This window comes from Cetorhinus maximus, chromosome 2 (assembly GCF_964194155.1).
Source record: "Cetorhinus maximus chromosome 2, sCetMax3.hap1.1, whole genome shotgun sequence".
In the NCBI taxonomy this organism is placed as follows: Eukaryota; Metazoa; Chordata; class Chondrichthyes; order Lamniformes; family Cetorhinidae; genus Cetorhinus; species Cetorhinus maximus.
In genome coordinates this window covers 80266139-80282064 of record NC_135880.1, presented here as the reverse complement: position 1 = coordinate 80282064, position 15926 = coordinate 80266139, and the positions used below count along the sequence as shown (strand labels likewise).

The following is a 15926-nucleotide window of genomic DNA, read 5'->3' as shown; positions in this document are numbered from 1 at the left end:
GGAGACCATGACCTCCATTTCTCAGATAACAGTGCCTGAGATCAGCTCCAACTGAGTGGATGGAAACCCCATGCCAGCGGCTCTGAAGGTCACAGTGGCCCTCAACTTCTATGCCTCCGGCTCTTCCCAGGGGTCAGTGAGGAATCTGTATGGAGCGTCCCAATCTCCTGTCCACAGTTGTGTCAAACTGGTGACAGAAGCTCTATTCAGGGAGGTAATGACATTTAATCATTTCCGTACGGACGAGGCCAGACAGGCTGAGCGAGGCAGAGGCTTTGTGCCAACTGCTGGGTTCCCCCGCATCCAGGGCGCAATCAACTGCACACATGTGGCCATCAAGGTGCCAGCAGGTCAGCCGGGTGCCTTAGTCAACAGGAGGAGATTCCACTCAGACTACAGAGTATGTGCGTAGACAGAAGGATGTGAAGCCTAGGTCGGGTGACCAGATGTGGCACACCTTGGCTGCCAAATGTTCCATATAAAGGGGGCAGGGAGAGGTCCCAGGCAAGAGACAAAAGACAAACAGGTCCCAGTTAAGTACTTTTTTTAAAACAAAAAAGAAACCAGCTCCCAAGTTATAAGGCTGTGGGGCGCAGGCTTTAAGAGGGCTTGGGTGAAGCCATGGTAATTGAAGAGGACTGAAGCAAAGATATTGCTTTGGAGAAGTTGTTCTCTTCACAACCAAAGATCTGAAGCTGCGTTTGTAACTTGGTGCCTGCATGTATACTCAGGAATCCAGAGGATTGGAATTTTAGAAAGTGAGATTGAAACCCTGGGGGGTGAGCCATTGTTGAAGACATTGGAGTTGGAGTGACTTTGGAGGTTTTAGAGATTGGTTGGCTTGCAGTGTGACTAACATCTGGGTGTGTGAGAAATCCATCAAATTTGTTTTGGGCAATAAATGGCAGATGTGACCAATGTGGTGTTTGACCAGTTTTCATGTTGATTCACATGTACCTCCTACTTGCCATGAATGTTAAACTTTACTATACAAGGCTTGTTTTCCTTTTTGTCTTTGTTCAAAACCTGTGGAATCTTGTGGCTTTTTTCTTTTAGAAAATGTGTTGAATCTCACCTTGTCTACATTAAGGAAAAATGTTGTTGGTCAATAACAGGATCTTGCCAACATTGGGTCTGGCCAAGGATCATAACCATGATCTAAGTAAATCCAAATTATTTTCATCTATATTGGCTGAGACTTGAGTACCTATTTTCTTTTTCCAGATGTAGCATTTGAATGCTACCATAACCTAGCAAATTGAGACATTCAGATCTTGTGCTTCTGGTTTATAAACACCCTTTTCTAGCTTGGATCTTTTAGTTTAGGCACTATATAATTAACTGCAAATGGCTTGTTTTCTTACAGGTATACAAGGAACCTTGTTGATGAAGGAAATGGAAAGTTTAATTTGATGATACTGTGCTGGGGTGAAGGCCATGGCAGGTGAGCTATTTAAATAATTCAAAAGCCTTTTTGTGCTTTGACTTGAGCCATAAAAAGATGAATTGTTTTCTATATCATAGGTTTGCTTTTCTTTCTTCAAACAAAGGGGAATGGAAAGCAACTTTCCAGGAAAGTTATCATTTAACAGCAGGTCTTAAGATGAAGTGATTCAATAATATTGTTGACTTCTATCTAATTTATAATGAACAATAATGCTGAATCTCAAACTGATTAAAAATAGAAGACCCATTTGTAAAGCAGGCTTATACTGCTTGGCTACTTTTGGAATGCTGAAGTCTACTTCATTTTTTTTGCAACACTTTTTTTTTGTGGCTGAGGATTAGTGGGCTGGCAATGTGCACTCTCATCACTGGCTTTTTTTCCCCTCTGGAAAAGCTACAACAAAGTGAGTAGCCTTGTGTGGGTTTTCTTCTCTTTCCTTTCCCTTGCTCTTCAATGGAAAGCACTGGGTCTCATGTACCATGTTTGTGGGTGTGGTTGTGAAGCTGAGCATGTTCCAGTACACTGCATTTATATGTCTGTTCATCTGTTCAGTAATAGCTGAATTGTGGTCATTTGAAAGCTGATCAAAGATCTGAATGAAAATTCGGCCAGTTTTGAGGAAAAAGCAGGTGACTTTTAAGCCCAGTGTGTTCATCATGCCAAGTGTTTTAATCAGACTAAAATGGAACCACTTTGAGTTCTTGACTTTTTTTTTCTCCATATTATAGCAGTATCCACGATCATGCTGATCCCCACTGCTTCTTAAAAATGCTTCAGGGACAGTTGAAGGAAACACTCTTTAATTGGCCTGATGGTGAGAAAAAAGAGCTGACCACGAAATCTCAGGCAATCCTACAAGAAAATCAATGTACCTATATCAGTGGTAAGGCTTCCATATTCAAAGATCTCCAAGAATATATATGGCTGAGATTGCAGTTTTGCTTTTGATGTTGTCAACTTGTTTGTTTCTTGTGACAGTCTTATTTTATCTTTATTTGTGATCTGTTTTGTGTCCTCTTGCATGCCAAGGACGGTTCTGCGATTGCTGGATAGAAACATGCTATTCAACAACAAGCTGTAACATTTTGATATGCTTTACGATAGTTAAGAGGCTGATTCCCATGTTGGGATTGGGAAATGCATGTCAGGCATTCCCAACTTCAGAAACAAAGACTATTGTCTCCACATGTACCCACCATACTTTCATCTCCTGGAGATGTGGGCAAGTAGAGTTTGTTTGAGGCAGCATCAGGATTTTGGGTGCCAGTGCAGGCTGTTGGAATGCCCACCATGGCTTGCTGGGATAACTACCCAACTCCCCAGCATGTTGTTTTGCCTCTAATCCTTGCCACCCTCCCCATATTCCAGTGTATCCTGCCATTATTACGGTGCAGAAGGAAGCCAAGCCATTCAGCCTACCATGTCTGCACCAGCTCTCCAAAGGAGTATTGTGACTCGCTTGCCTTTTCTCTGACCCTGCACATTGTTTCTATTTAAATAATCATCTAATACACTCTTGATTGAGCCTGCTCCCAGGCCGTGCATTCCAGACCCAAACTACTTGCTGCGTGAAAGGTTTTTCTCTCATTGCATTTGCTGCTTTTGAAAATCACAATCTGTGCCCTCTCATTCTCTATCCTTAAGGTAGGAACACTTCTTCTTTATATATTCTACCCAGCCCACTCATGATTTTGAACACCTGTTAAATCTCCCCTTGACTGTTGTCCTTGGAGAACAGCCCTAACTTTTCCAATCTATCTTCATAACTGAAGTTTCTCATCCCTGGAACCATTTTTGTAAACCTCATCTGCACTCAATGCATTCACATCATTTCTAAAATGTGGTGCCCAGAACTGTACCCAATACATCAGCCAAGGTCTAACTAGTGCCCTATACTGGTTAAGCATAACCTCCTTGCTCTAATGTACCCTATGCTCCTATTAATAAATCCTAGGATACTGTATACTTTATCTGCACACTCCACTGTCCTACCATTAATGACTTATGCACATATATGCCCAGGTCCCTCTGCTCCTGCACACCCTTTAGAGTTGTACCTCTTATTCTTTATTTTCTCCATGTTCTTCCTACCAAAATGAATCACCACCTACTTTGCTGCATTGAACTTCATCTGCCCACTCCTCCTGCTTGTCTGTCACCAAGTATCCACTTTGTACAGTCCTCAAGAGCCTTGTAATTACAATAGGAATCCTTTAAGTGTATTTTTCACATGAAATACACATTTCAATGTGAGAACTGTCAATGGAAAAACACAACCATTCATGAGATGAGGGGAAAAATAAATCCCCTCAAGTGGTCATTTGTAAAAACCAACTTCTATTCAGTAACAACATCAATCCTTCAATAATCTCTTAAAATGTGAACACAGCCCTTTGCTGAGAAGTGTTTTTCTTTTACCTTTTAACACTCAGCCATGTATTCATAATGGCCCCAGCTGCCAAAACAAGCCTTTGGAAACCATTTTAAGCTGCTACATCAATGACCTTCCCTCCTTCATAAGGTCAGAAGTGGGAATATTTGCAGATTTATGTTCACCATTTGCAACTCCTCATGGAGACGGACCACTTTAGTGACCATGCAGGGAGCCTGGACAATATCCAGGCTTATGCTGACAAGTGGCAAGTAACATTGCCTGGCACTTGTGTGGTGCAATGAAAATATCCAAAAGAGAATCTGACCATCTCCCATTGACATTCAATTGCATTACCATCACTAAATCCTCCACCATCAACACTCTGGGAATTACCACTGACCAGAAACAGAACTGGACCAGCCATATAAATACTGCAGCAACAACAGCAGGTCCAAGGCTGGGAATTCTCTGGAGAGCAACTCACCACCTGACTCAAGTCTGTCCTCACCTGTCTTCCCAAAGCCCCTCCACTTACCTGGATGAGTGCAGCTCCAGTAACGCTGTCTCCAAGCAGCCCCAAATTTCAGTTGCAGAGAAATTGGTTAATCATAAGCAGGTGTGAATGGTCACCATCCGTCTCCTTGTGTATCAATGGCCTCTAACTTCAAATCATTCTACATGGGCAGAAGTAGTATTGTTAATGTGGTCACATGACTGAAACTGACAACAGATAAATCTATTGCCCCAAGAACCAAGGAGAAACCAGTCTGCCTGCAAGCAACACAACAAACAGCAGCAAGGTCTGTGCCTTAAAACTGGAGACTGCAACATCGTAAAATCTCCAAGCCTGACACACACACTCATACACACATTCACACAATTTCACACTCACTCTCATGGTCATAAATTTATTAACTACTCATTTTTAAAAGGCATTAATTTATTCCTTTGACATTTTTTGTCGCTCGACAAATTGCTTCTTTTCTTTATACCTTAACTTTAAAAAAAAATTCATGTTCAATGTTGTGTCAAACCTCATCTTTCTGAATATTGCTCATTGGCCCATTGAGTGTGAAAAAAATGGAAATGTGTCACAAGTTCATCTATCAGATTGCAGATGCTTTAGACATTGAGATAAAGAGCCTTTAATTTCATTTTTTAATGCTATTGCCTGCATGGACCTTACTCACTGAAGCACAATTATCATTAAACTCTCTGTCCCTTTCTGTTCTTCTTTTCTTTACCCATTGCTACACTATTCTGTTGTCTCAAATTTTCTCTTTAGATTTCTAATTCTCCCTTTTCCCTCACCCTGTCCCCACGCTCTTAGTTTAAAGCCTTATCCATAGCCTTATTTATATGATTTTTTGCTTATTCTTTCACAGACACCGCTGGCTAGGCCAACATTTTTATAGCCCATTCCTAATTGCCCTTGAGAAGGTGGTGGTGAGCTGCCTTCTTGAACTGCTGCAGTCCATGTGGTGTCAGTACACCGACAGCGCTGTTAGTGAGGGAGTTTCAGGATTTTGACCCAGCGACAATGAAGGAATGGTGATATATTTCCAAGTCGGAGCGGTATGTGGCTTGGAGGGGAACTTCCAGTTTGTTGTGTCCCCATGCATCTGCTGCCCTTGTCCTTCTAGGTGGTAGAGGTCACAGGTTTGGAAGATGCTGTTGAAGGAGCTTTAGTGAGTTGTTGCAGTGCATCTTGAATATGGTACACACTGCTGCCACTGTGCGTCAGTGGTGGAGAGAGTGGATGTTGAAGGTGGTGGATGCGGTGTCAATCAAGCAGGTGGCTTTGTTCTGGATGACACTGAGCTTCTTGAATTTTGTTGGAGCTGCACTCATCCAGGCAAGTGGAGAATATCCCGTCACACTCCTGACTTATGCCTTGTAGATGGTGGATAGGCTTTGGGGAGTCAGGAGGTAAGTTACTCTCTGCAGGATTCCCAGCCTCTGACCTGCTCTTGTAGCCCCAGGATTTTCCAGGACACTGGTCCTAACCCAGTTGAAGTGAAGCCTATACCAATGGAACAGCTCTCTGCTTCCTGAGTACTGGCACTAGTGCCCCATAAATTCAAATCCCTTCTTCCAACACCACTCTTTGAGCCATGTGTTTCATTCTCTAATCTGCTTGAACCTATGTCAATTAGTATGTGGCTGAAGTATCATTCCAGATGATCTGCATTTGATCTGACTTTTGATGTGCTGCACTTTAATTTGGATCTCATGTCTTCAAACTCTCTCAGCAGAACATCATTCGTAGTTCTACCTATGTCATTGATTCCAACATGAGCCACAGCAAATGGATCCTCCCCCTCCCACTACAAGTTTCTCTCCAGCTACAGGAAATATCCTTAACCCTGGCACTGGGCAGGCAACACAACATTCAGAGCACCTGGTTGTGGCTGCAGAGAACAGTGTCTATCCCCTTGACTATACTGTCCCCTATCACTACCACATTCTTTTTCACTCCCCCCACTTGAATGGCATCCTGCAGCATGGTGCTATGGCAGGTTTGCTCATCCACCCTGCAGTTCTTCTCCTCATCCATAGAGTTAACAAGCATCTCATACCTATTAGTCAAAGTCAAGGGATGAGAGTCCTCCATCACTACATGCTGGTTCCCAATACCTGCCTGACTGACAGTCACAACATCCTATCCCTGACCATTGATCAATTCTAAAGTTGCATCAGTGTGAGTGCCTCCCAGGACAAAGTGTTCAGGTAACTCTCCCCGTCTCTAATGCCCCGCAACATCTGCAACTCAGACAACAGCTCAGTAACTCTGATTCAAAGTTCCACAAGATTCAGACATTTACTGCAGATATCGTTGTCCGGAACTGCAATGCATTCCAAATTCCCACATGTTGCAGTCATGGCATACCACCATCCCTGCCATGTCTTTCTAACTTTATTTAACTAGTTAATTAGCTATTAATTTATACGACCAAGGTCATGGCAAGTCTTCTAGTTTAGAGTTAAAAGAAGAACACTCACCAGTGTAAAAGGATATTAAAAACAGTACCTCTTTCCCCCCTGCACTGAGTTCCCACCTGTACCAAATTCTCGACAATGCACTTGTTCCTTATTGCACTGGTGATTCAAACCCAAGTTGCAACTGTTAATTCAGCTTTGTGCGACAGTAATTAACACTTATTCAGTCAACTACTTGCAGTTGATTGACAAATAATTACCGCTGCCAGGTAGTTTCAGTAAAACTAGGCTTCTTAGCTAGCTTGCAGTTTTAAAGTTCTAACTCAGAGACTGACTGTTAATCTAAACTATAGCTTAAGAAAAACTTACCAGCTATATTCTACCCGCAACAAATTCCCAATTTAGCATTAGTTCCTCATTTTCTTAATCCGTGCTCCCACTCTGTGCTGTAGCAAAACCTGTCTGCTATTATATGGGGCTGATGACTCACACCTAAGTTGCAATTGCTAAGTCTGTTCCTGCTACAGTAAGTAACAGTTACTCAGGCATCCAATTCCAGTTGATTGACAGATAACTGCCACTACTGGTTAGTTTCTGTTAAATTAGGCTTGTTAACTGACTTGCAGTTTTAAAGTTCTAAGTAAAGTCTGACAGTTAATCTAAATTATAAAATGATAAAAATGTACCAGAGGTATCCCACCTGTACCAAATTCCCAACTTAGCACTCATTCCTCATCACACTCTGACCTTGTCATCTCACTCTGTACTCCTACTCTGTGGTCACATCCAGGGATGAGGCAGTTTAGCCAGCAGAGCAAAAGTCCATGTGAGAATGTTGCAGCTTTGGTGGAATATTAAATGACTGCCATGCAGACTCCATAAAGAAAGAACGGTAGATTGATTGGAAAGGGGCTTTGAAGTGGTCCATCACTCCCTGCAATCTACTGTTCCACAGATCAACGAAATGGTGAGGCCCAACCAAAGGGAGCAGCAGTAGCATGATGGGAGCAGTATGTGTTGGCCTTTCCCAGTATGTCAGCACCCTCTCTGATACCTGCTTGTGCCAGCAAGTCAGCTGGGCCAGATTAACCCTGGAGCAGTCTGTGTCTGGATCCTCATAGGCTTGAGTAGCTAAAATAGACTGGCCACAAGCATTTCAAGGATTCTAAAATAGAAGTTGTGTGAATGGTGAAAATGTTCTTCAATTCAACATGATGACACTGGAGAAGAAGGTAACAGGAATTGTGATGCAGTGAGACTCTAAGTTCTCAGATGTGAAAAGTTTAGAGAATTGCTAAAGTGAGCTGATCCCTGGCTGCAAAATGCTAATGTGGCCCCCCTTCTGTTGTTTCATCTCCTTCTCCGAGGCCTTCTTTGTGCCTGTATTCTCTAGGATTTTGAAGAATGAGAGTTTCAAAGAATGAAAGGTGATCTCATTGAAACCTACAAAACACTTAAAGGGATAGACAGGTTAGATGCAGGTAAGATGCATTCCCTGGTTGGAGCTGGGTGGGGGGGGGTGTCTAGAACCAGGGGACACAATTTCAAAATAAGGGGGAAGCCACTTAGGACTGAAATGAGGAGAATTTTTTTTTACCCAGAGGGTTGTGAATCTTTGGAATACTCTATCCCAGAGGGCCGTGGGAGCTCAGTCATCCAGTATGTTTAAAGCAGAGATTGACAGATTTCTAAATACCAATGACATAGAGGGCTATGGGGATAGTGTGGGAAAAAGGCATTGAGGTGGATGATCAGCCGTGATCTTATTGAATGGTGGAGCAGGCTCGATGGGCTGAATGGCCTACTCTTGCTCCCACATTCCTAATTTCTTGATACTCGGGGATATTGACCACAAGCTGCTCTCTGAGGCTAAACGACAAAGCAGCTCAAATTGTCTAGCAATTTGTGACGATTCACAACACAGAATATGTCACAAATTGCTGGACCATTTACACATTGACAATGAGAATCATTGGGTGGAATTTTCGCATAATGAAACTAATTGCGATGGTGGGCGGTTTCGGCAGCGTTCAGCCCGCTGTCCATAATGGCGGCAACTCCCGCCCGATTCTGCACTTTAGCCCTCTAGGGTAGAGAATTCCAAAGATTCACAACCTACCGAGTAAAAAAATTCTCCTCATCTCAGTCCTAAGTGGCTTCCTCCTTGTTTTGAAATTATGTCCCCTGATTCTAGGCTCCCCAACCAAGGAAAGTATCTTACCTGCATCTAACCTGTCTATCTCTTTAAGTATTTTGCAGGTTTCAATGAGATCATCTCTCTTAGAAACTCTCATCCTATAAAGCCCTGGAGAATACAGACCCTGTTTCCTGGTTATAGGGTATTCAAACGAGAGAGGGGGATAAAAGAGGAGGGGAGGTTGCAATATTGATCAAGGAATCAATTATAGCAGTGAGGAGGGATGATATCTCGGAAGGATCATCAAATGGTGCTATATGGGTAGAAGTAAAAATCACAAAATGGGCAAACGCACTGTTGGGTGTGTACTATAGGCCCCTAAACAGTCAGGGAGAGATAGAGAATCAAATATGTAATAAAATTTCAAAGAAGTGTAAGAATAATATAGCAGTAATAGTAGGAGATTTTAACTATCCAAATATTAACTGGGATAGTTTTAGTGTTCAAGGTAGAAAGGGGGCAAAACACTTACGTTGCATCCAGGAGAACCTTTTTAGCCAGTATGTTGAAAGCCCAACAAGGGAGAGGGCAGTTCTGGACCTAATATTCGGAAATGAGCCCGGGCAGGGGGAAGGCGTTTCAGTAGGGGAACATTTTGGAGATAACGACCATAATTCAGTTAGATTTAGGATAGTTATGGAAAAGAATAAGGTTGGGCCGAGAATAAAAGTTCTAAACTAGGAAAAGACTAACTTTACTAAGATGAGTTATGATTTGGCCCAAGTGGACTGGGAGAAGCAACTTGCAGAAAAAACTGTGTCAGAGCAGTGGGTGGCATTCAAGGAGGAAATAGTGAGAGTACAGGGCAAATATATTTCCGTAAAGACAAAGAGGGGAACCAAGTCCGGAGAACCCTGGATGTCAAGGGCCCTAAAGGTTAGGATTAAGCAAAAAAGAGAAGTTTATGGCAGATACCAAGGGCTCAATATGGCAGATTCCTTAGGGGAGTATAAAACGTGCAGAGGGGAACTTAAAAAGGAAATTAAGAAAGCTAAGAGAGTGCATGAGAAAGCATTGGTGGGTAGAATAAAGGAAAACCCAAAGCGGTTTTTTAAATATATAAAGAGCAAGAGAATAACTAGGGAAAGAGTAGGGCCAATTAGGGACCATAGAGGTAATGTGTGTATGGAACCAGAAGATGTGGGTGCAGTCCTCAATGAATACTTTGTATCAGTCTTCACAATGGAAAAGGTCAATGCAGGTATAGATATCAGGTTGGAGGACTGTGAAATATTAGAGGAAATTAACATAGAGAGAGATGAGGTACTAGCGGGTTTAGTGGCCTTAAAAGTGGATAAATCCACAGGCCCGAATGAGATGTATCCCAAGCTGTTGAGAGAGGCAAGGGAAGAGATATCAGGGGCCCTGGCAGTAATTTTCAAATCCTCTCTGGCCACAGGTGAGGTGCCAGAGGACTGGAGGACTGCTAACATTGTTCCATTATTAGAAAATGGAGGAAGGATAGACCAGGAAATTACAGGCCAGTCAGTCTAACCTCGGTGGTGGGGAAGTTACTAGAAAGAATTCTGAGGAACTGAATATATCTGCACTTGGAGACACAGATTGATCAGGGATAGTCAGCATGGATTTGTTAAGGGAAGGTCGTGTTTGACAAATTTAATTGAATTTTTTGAGGAAGTAACCAGGAGTGTTGATGAGGGTAATGCATTTAGTGTTGTCTATGTGGACTTTAGCAAAGCTTTTGATAAGGCCCCTCATGAAAGACTAGTCAAGAAAGTAAGAGCCCGTGGGATTCAAGGCTAAGTGGCACGTTGGATCCAAAATTGGCTCAGAGGCGGGAAGCAGAAGGTGATGGTAGAGGGATGTTTCTGTGACTGGAAGTCTGTTTCCAGTGGGGTTCCGCAGGGCTCGGTACTTGGTGTTGTACATAAATGATTTGGACTTAAATGTCAGGGGTATGGTCAACAAGTTCAAGGATGACACGAAAATTGGTAGGGTGGTAAATAGTGAAGAGGATAGCCGTAAACTGCAGGAGGATATCAATGGACTGGTCAGGTGGGCAGAGCAGTGGTAAATGGAATTCAACCTGGAAAAGTGTGAGGTAATGCACTTGGGGAGGGCTAACAAGGCAAGGGGTTACACTATCAATGGTAGGACCCTGGAAAGTACTGAAGATCAGAGGGACCTTGGTGTGCATATCCATAGATTCCTGAAGGCAGCAGGGCAGGTGGATAAGGCGGATAAGAAGGCATATGGGATACTTGCCTTTATTAGCCGAGGCGTAGAATACAAGAACAGAGAGGTTATGCTGGAACTGTATAAAATGCTGGTTAGGCCACAACTGGAGTACTGCGTGCAGTTCTGGTCACCACATTATAGGAAGGATGTGATTGCACTGGAGAGGGTGCAGAGGAGAATTACCAGAATGCTGCCTGGGCTGGAGGGTCTGAGCTATGAGGAAAGATTGGATAGGCTGGGGTTGTTTTCCTTGGAGCAGTGAAGGTTGAGAGGGACCTGATGGAGGTGTATAAGATTATGAGGAGCAGAGATGGGGTGTATAGGAAGGCACCTTTTCCATTAGTCGAGGGGTCAATAACCAGGGGGCATAGATTTAAGGTAAGAGGTAGAAGAATAAGAGGGGAGTTGAGAATTTTTTTAATTCAGAAGGTGGTGGGAGTCTGGAACTCACTGCCTGAAAGGGTGATTGAGTCACAAACTCTTGTAACATTTAAGAAGTATTTAGATATTCACCTGCATTGCCATAGCCTCCAGGGCTATGGGCCAAGCACTGGAAAATGGGATTAGTGTAGTCAGATCTTTGTTGACTGATGTAGACATGATGGGCTGAATGGCCTCCCTCCATGCTGTAGCCATCTATGAGTTATCTGTCTATGATGCCACCTTGCCTGAGACACTAGCACACACATCGAGGTGACCAAGATGGTATTGCAAATGTAACATCTTAAGCCCTGCATGGGATGATAAAGTTTAAGTGAGATGAGTGACCCAGCTTAGCTCTGTGCTCCAATCTCTGATGTGGCACATTAATGACCAATTAGTTGCTATGGTCAAAGGATGCCCTTTGGCCCATTAGGAGTGTCACAGCTGGTAAACATGTGATAGGCCTTCATTGATGGAACGCCGTACATGATGCAGCTGTACTTCCCTTACTATTGCCTTCATTCTCAAATTCTACATTCCTATATGTTACTCTTCAGGTGCAGCGACTGTGATGTGTAGCCACTGAGTTCTGAGTAGCCCTTTAACAGTGCTAATGAAGCCTTTGGCTTTCGTCGCAAGGAGGTATTCCTCCTTTCTAAGCAGGCTCCTGCAGCAACAGGATGTTAGAGGGCGACCCCAGAAAGGCCCCCATAATGTTTGCCCTTCCCCCTGACTACCATTCCACAGCCTTCCCTCCCTGTTGCCCCCATCGTGTTTGTCAGGCTGACTCCTCACCTCACAGCCTACCCCTGGTTGTAGTGCTAGTCCCTGAAAGTGGAAGCCTGCATGAGTACCTCAGCACGGTGGTGTTCCTTGGGACAATGAAAGCAAAGAGAAGCAGTCCAACACTAAACCCCAGCAGAGTGGCGTTCTTCACAACAAGACCAGCGCAGCGCTATGCAGGTATGTTCCACTCACATCGACGTTACCAGCAAAGTGTGATCCAATCTGTGCGTGCCACCCTTTTTCAAATGGATTTGAGGCCGATGTAATTTCCCGCTGGCGTGACGTAAGATTGGAAGGCGTGGCAAGGTTCTAGCGAGCAACTGTTTTAATGAGCATTCGTGAGATGTTAATGAATGCAAATGGCGTTTGCGCCACTAGTCAGCGGGATAACCGACCTGCCAAGTGCACCAATAGGGAGAATTGTGACTTGTTTTTACGACAGTGGATTTGTGACTTTTTGCCCACTGCTTGATTCTCTGCTCCTGCCTGCCACGAAACCCGCTGTGGGCAGGATGGGAAAATTCTGCCCATTTTGGCAGCAAATTCTGACCGAGTAAATTTCCAAAAATTACTGCCATTCATCACAATATCTAACATTTATTGAACTGATTATCGGGCTTAAGCTCAAGATGGCAAATTAAATAATATTGAACTAGGGAATTTAGGATCAATTTTGAACACTTCTTAAATCTACTCTTACCTTCTCTGCTCCAAGGAAAACAAACCAGATGTAAAAGTAAAACTATAAAAACATCTGATTTTTAAAAAAACTTTCACAGGATGTGGACAATGCATTTGTTGCCCATCCCCAATTACCTTTAAGGTCATAAGCCGCTTCGACCACTGTTGTTCACCTGGTTTCACTTTTCTGTAGCAGTCTAGTCCAACTGAGTGGCACGCTAGGTGATATCAGAGGGCAGTTAAAAGTCAGCAACATTGCTGTGGTCAGATTTCCCTTCCTAAAGGACATTAGTGAGGCAGATGGGTATTTACAATAAATGATGCTTTATGCTACTATTACCGAGTCTAGCATCTCAAGCTAAGATTTGTTTCTTCATTGAATACAAGTGCCACCAACCGCTGTGGTGGGATTTGAACCCATATCCCCAGAGTATTAGCCTGAGCCTCTGCATTATCAGTGGATTGATATTATCACTACACCATCTCCTAATGCTCTCTATTGTTCCTGCTTACAGTCACAAACTCATTTAAATGCCATTTTCTGAATTTATCTATTGCAAAGTTTAAGAATTTTAAAAATTCATTCATGGGATGTGGGCTTCGCTGGCTGGGCGAGCATTTATTGCCCATCCCTAGTTGCCCTTGAGAAGATGGTGGTGAGCTGCCTTCTTGAAGTGCTGCAGTCCATGTGGTGTAGGTACACCCACAGTGCTGTTAGGAGGGGAGTTCCAGGATTTTGAACCAGTGACAGTGAAGGAATGGTGATACATTTCCAGATCAGGATGATGTGTGGCTTGGAGGGAAATTTCCAAGTGGTGGTGATACCATCCATCTGCAGCCCTTGTCCTTGTAGATGATAGTGGTTGTGTGTTTGGAAGGTGCTGTCGAAGGAACCTTGGAGAATTCTTGCAGTGCATCTTGTGGATGGTACACACTGCTGCTACTGTGTGTCGGTGGTGGAGGGAGCAAATGTTTGTGGATGTGGTGCCCAATCAATTGGGCTACTTTGTCCTGGATGGTGTTGAGCTTCTTGAATGTTTTGGGAGCTGCACTCAGGCAAGCAACTGGGGAGAATTCCATTACACTTCTGACTTGTGCCTTGTAGATGGTGGACAGGCCAGGGGGAGTCAGGAGGTGGGTTACTCACCTCAGGATTCCTGGCCTCTGACCTGCTCTTGTAGCCACAGTATTTATATGGCTAGTGCAGTTCAGTTTCTGGCCAATGGTAACCTCCAGAATGTTGATAGTCGGGAATTCAGTGATGGTAATGCCATTGAATGTCAAGGAGCAAAGGTTAGATTCTCTCTTGTTGCAAATAGTCATTGCCTGGCGCTTGTGTGGTGCGAATGTTACTTGCCATTTGTCAGCCCAAGCCTGGGTATTGTCCAGGTCTTGCTGCATTTGGACATAGACTGCTTCAGTATCTGAGGAGTCACGAATGGTGCTGAACTTTGTCTAATCATCAGCTATCATCCCCACTTCTGACCTTATGATGGAAGGAATGTCAATGATGAAGCAGCTGAAGATCGTTGGGCCGAGGACACTACCCTGAGGAACACCTGTAGGGATGTCCTGGAGCTGAGATGACTGATCTCCAACAGCCACAACCATCTTCCTTTGTGCTAGCTATGACTCCAACCACGGGAGAGTTTTCCCCCTGATTCCCATTGACTCCAGTTATGCTCGGGCTCTTTGATGCCACAGTTGGTCAAATGCGACCTTGATGTCAAGGGCAGTCACTCTCACCTCACCTTGGGAGTTCAGCTCTTTACAGCCTTGGTTCAAACATGGACTAATGAAGTCAGGAGCTGAGTGGACCTGGCAGAATCCAAACTGGGCGTCGGTGAGCAGGTTATTGCTAAGTGCCGCTTGATAGCAGTGTTGATGACCCCTTCCATTACTTTACTGATGATTGAGACTGGTCTGATGGGGCGGTAATTGGCCGGGTTGGATTTGTCCTGCTTTTCGTGTATAGAATATACCTGGGCAATTTTCCACATAGCCAGTTAGATGCCAGTGTTGTAGCTGTACTGAAATAGCTTGTCAAGGGGCACAGCAAGTTCTGGAGCACAAGTCTTCAGCGCTATTGCCAGAATATTGTTAGGACCCATACACTTTGCAGTATCTAGCGCTTTCAGCCATTTCTGGATATCATGTGGAGTGAATTAAATTGGCTGAAGACTGGCATCCGTGGTGCTGGAGTCCTCTGGAGGAGGCCAAGATGGATTATCCACTCAGCATTTCTGACTCAAGATTTCTGCAAATGATTCAGCTTTATCTTTTACATTGATGTGCTCGGCCCCTCCCATCATTGAGGGTGGGGATATTTGTACAGCCTTCTCCTCCATAAGTTGTTTAATAGTCCACCAGCATTCACGAGTGGATGTGGCAGGACTGCAGAGCTTAGTTCCGATCCGTTGGTCGTGGGATTGTTTAGCTCTATCACTTGCTGTTTATGCTGTTTGGCACACAAGTAATCCTGAGGTTTAGTTTCACCCGGTTGACACACTTTTAGGTAAGCCTGGTGCTGCTCCTAGCATGCCTTCCTGCACTCTTCATTGAACCAGGGTTGATCCCCTGGCTTGAAGGTAATGGTAGAGTGGGGAATATGCCAGGTCATGAGGTTACAGATTGTGTTTGAGTACAATTCTGCTGCTGAAGGCCCACAGCGCCTCACAGATGCCGAGTCTTGAGTTGCTAGATCTGTTCGAAATCTATCCCATTTAGCACGGTGGTTGTGCCACACAATGGAGGGTATCCTCAATGTGAAGGCAGGGCTGTCTCCACAACAACTGTGCGGCGGTCACTCCTACCAATACTGCTGTAGACAAATGCACCTGCGGCAGGTAGGCTGGTGAGGATGAGGTAAAGTATGTTTT

At 44.0% G+C, this 15926-nt stretch overlaps 1 protein-coding gene across 1 annotated transcript in view; it reads left to right on the top strand.

Moving 5' to 3' along the window:
* The window catches only part of LOC144691207 (cysteine dioxygenase type 1-like), a 29767-nt gene extending 24653 nt beyond the window's left edge, over positions 1–5114 (top strand). Inside the window, exons 2-4 of the mRNA XM_078559268.1 lie at positions 1367–1444; positions 2176–2330; positions 5107–5114. Coding sequence (XP_078415394.1) covers positions 1367–1444; positions 2176–2330; positions 5107–5114 — 241 coding nt within the window. The remainder of the gene's footprint in view (positions 1–1366; positions 1445–2175; positions 2331–5106) is intronic.
* Positions 5115–15926: the final 10812 nt, after the last annotated feature.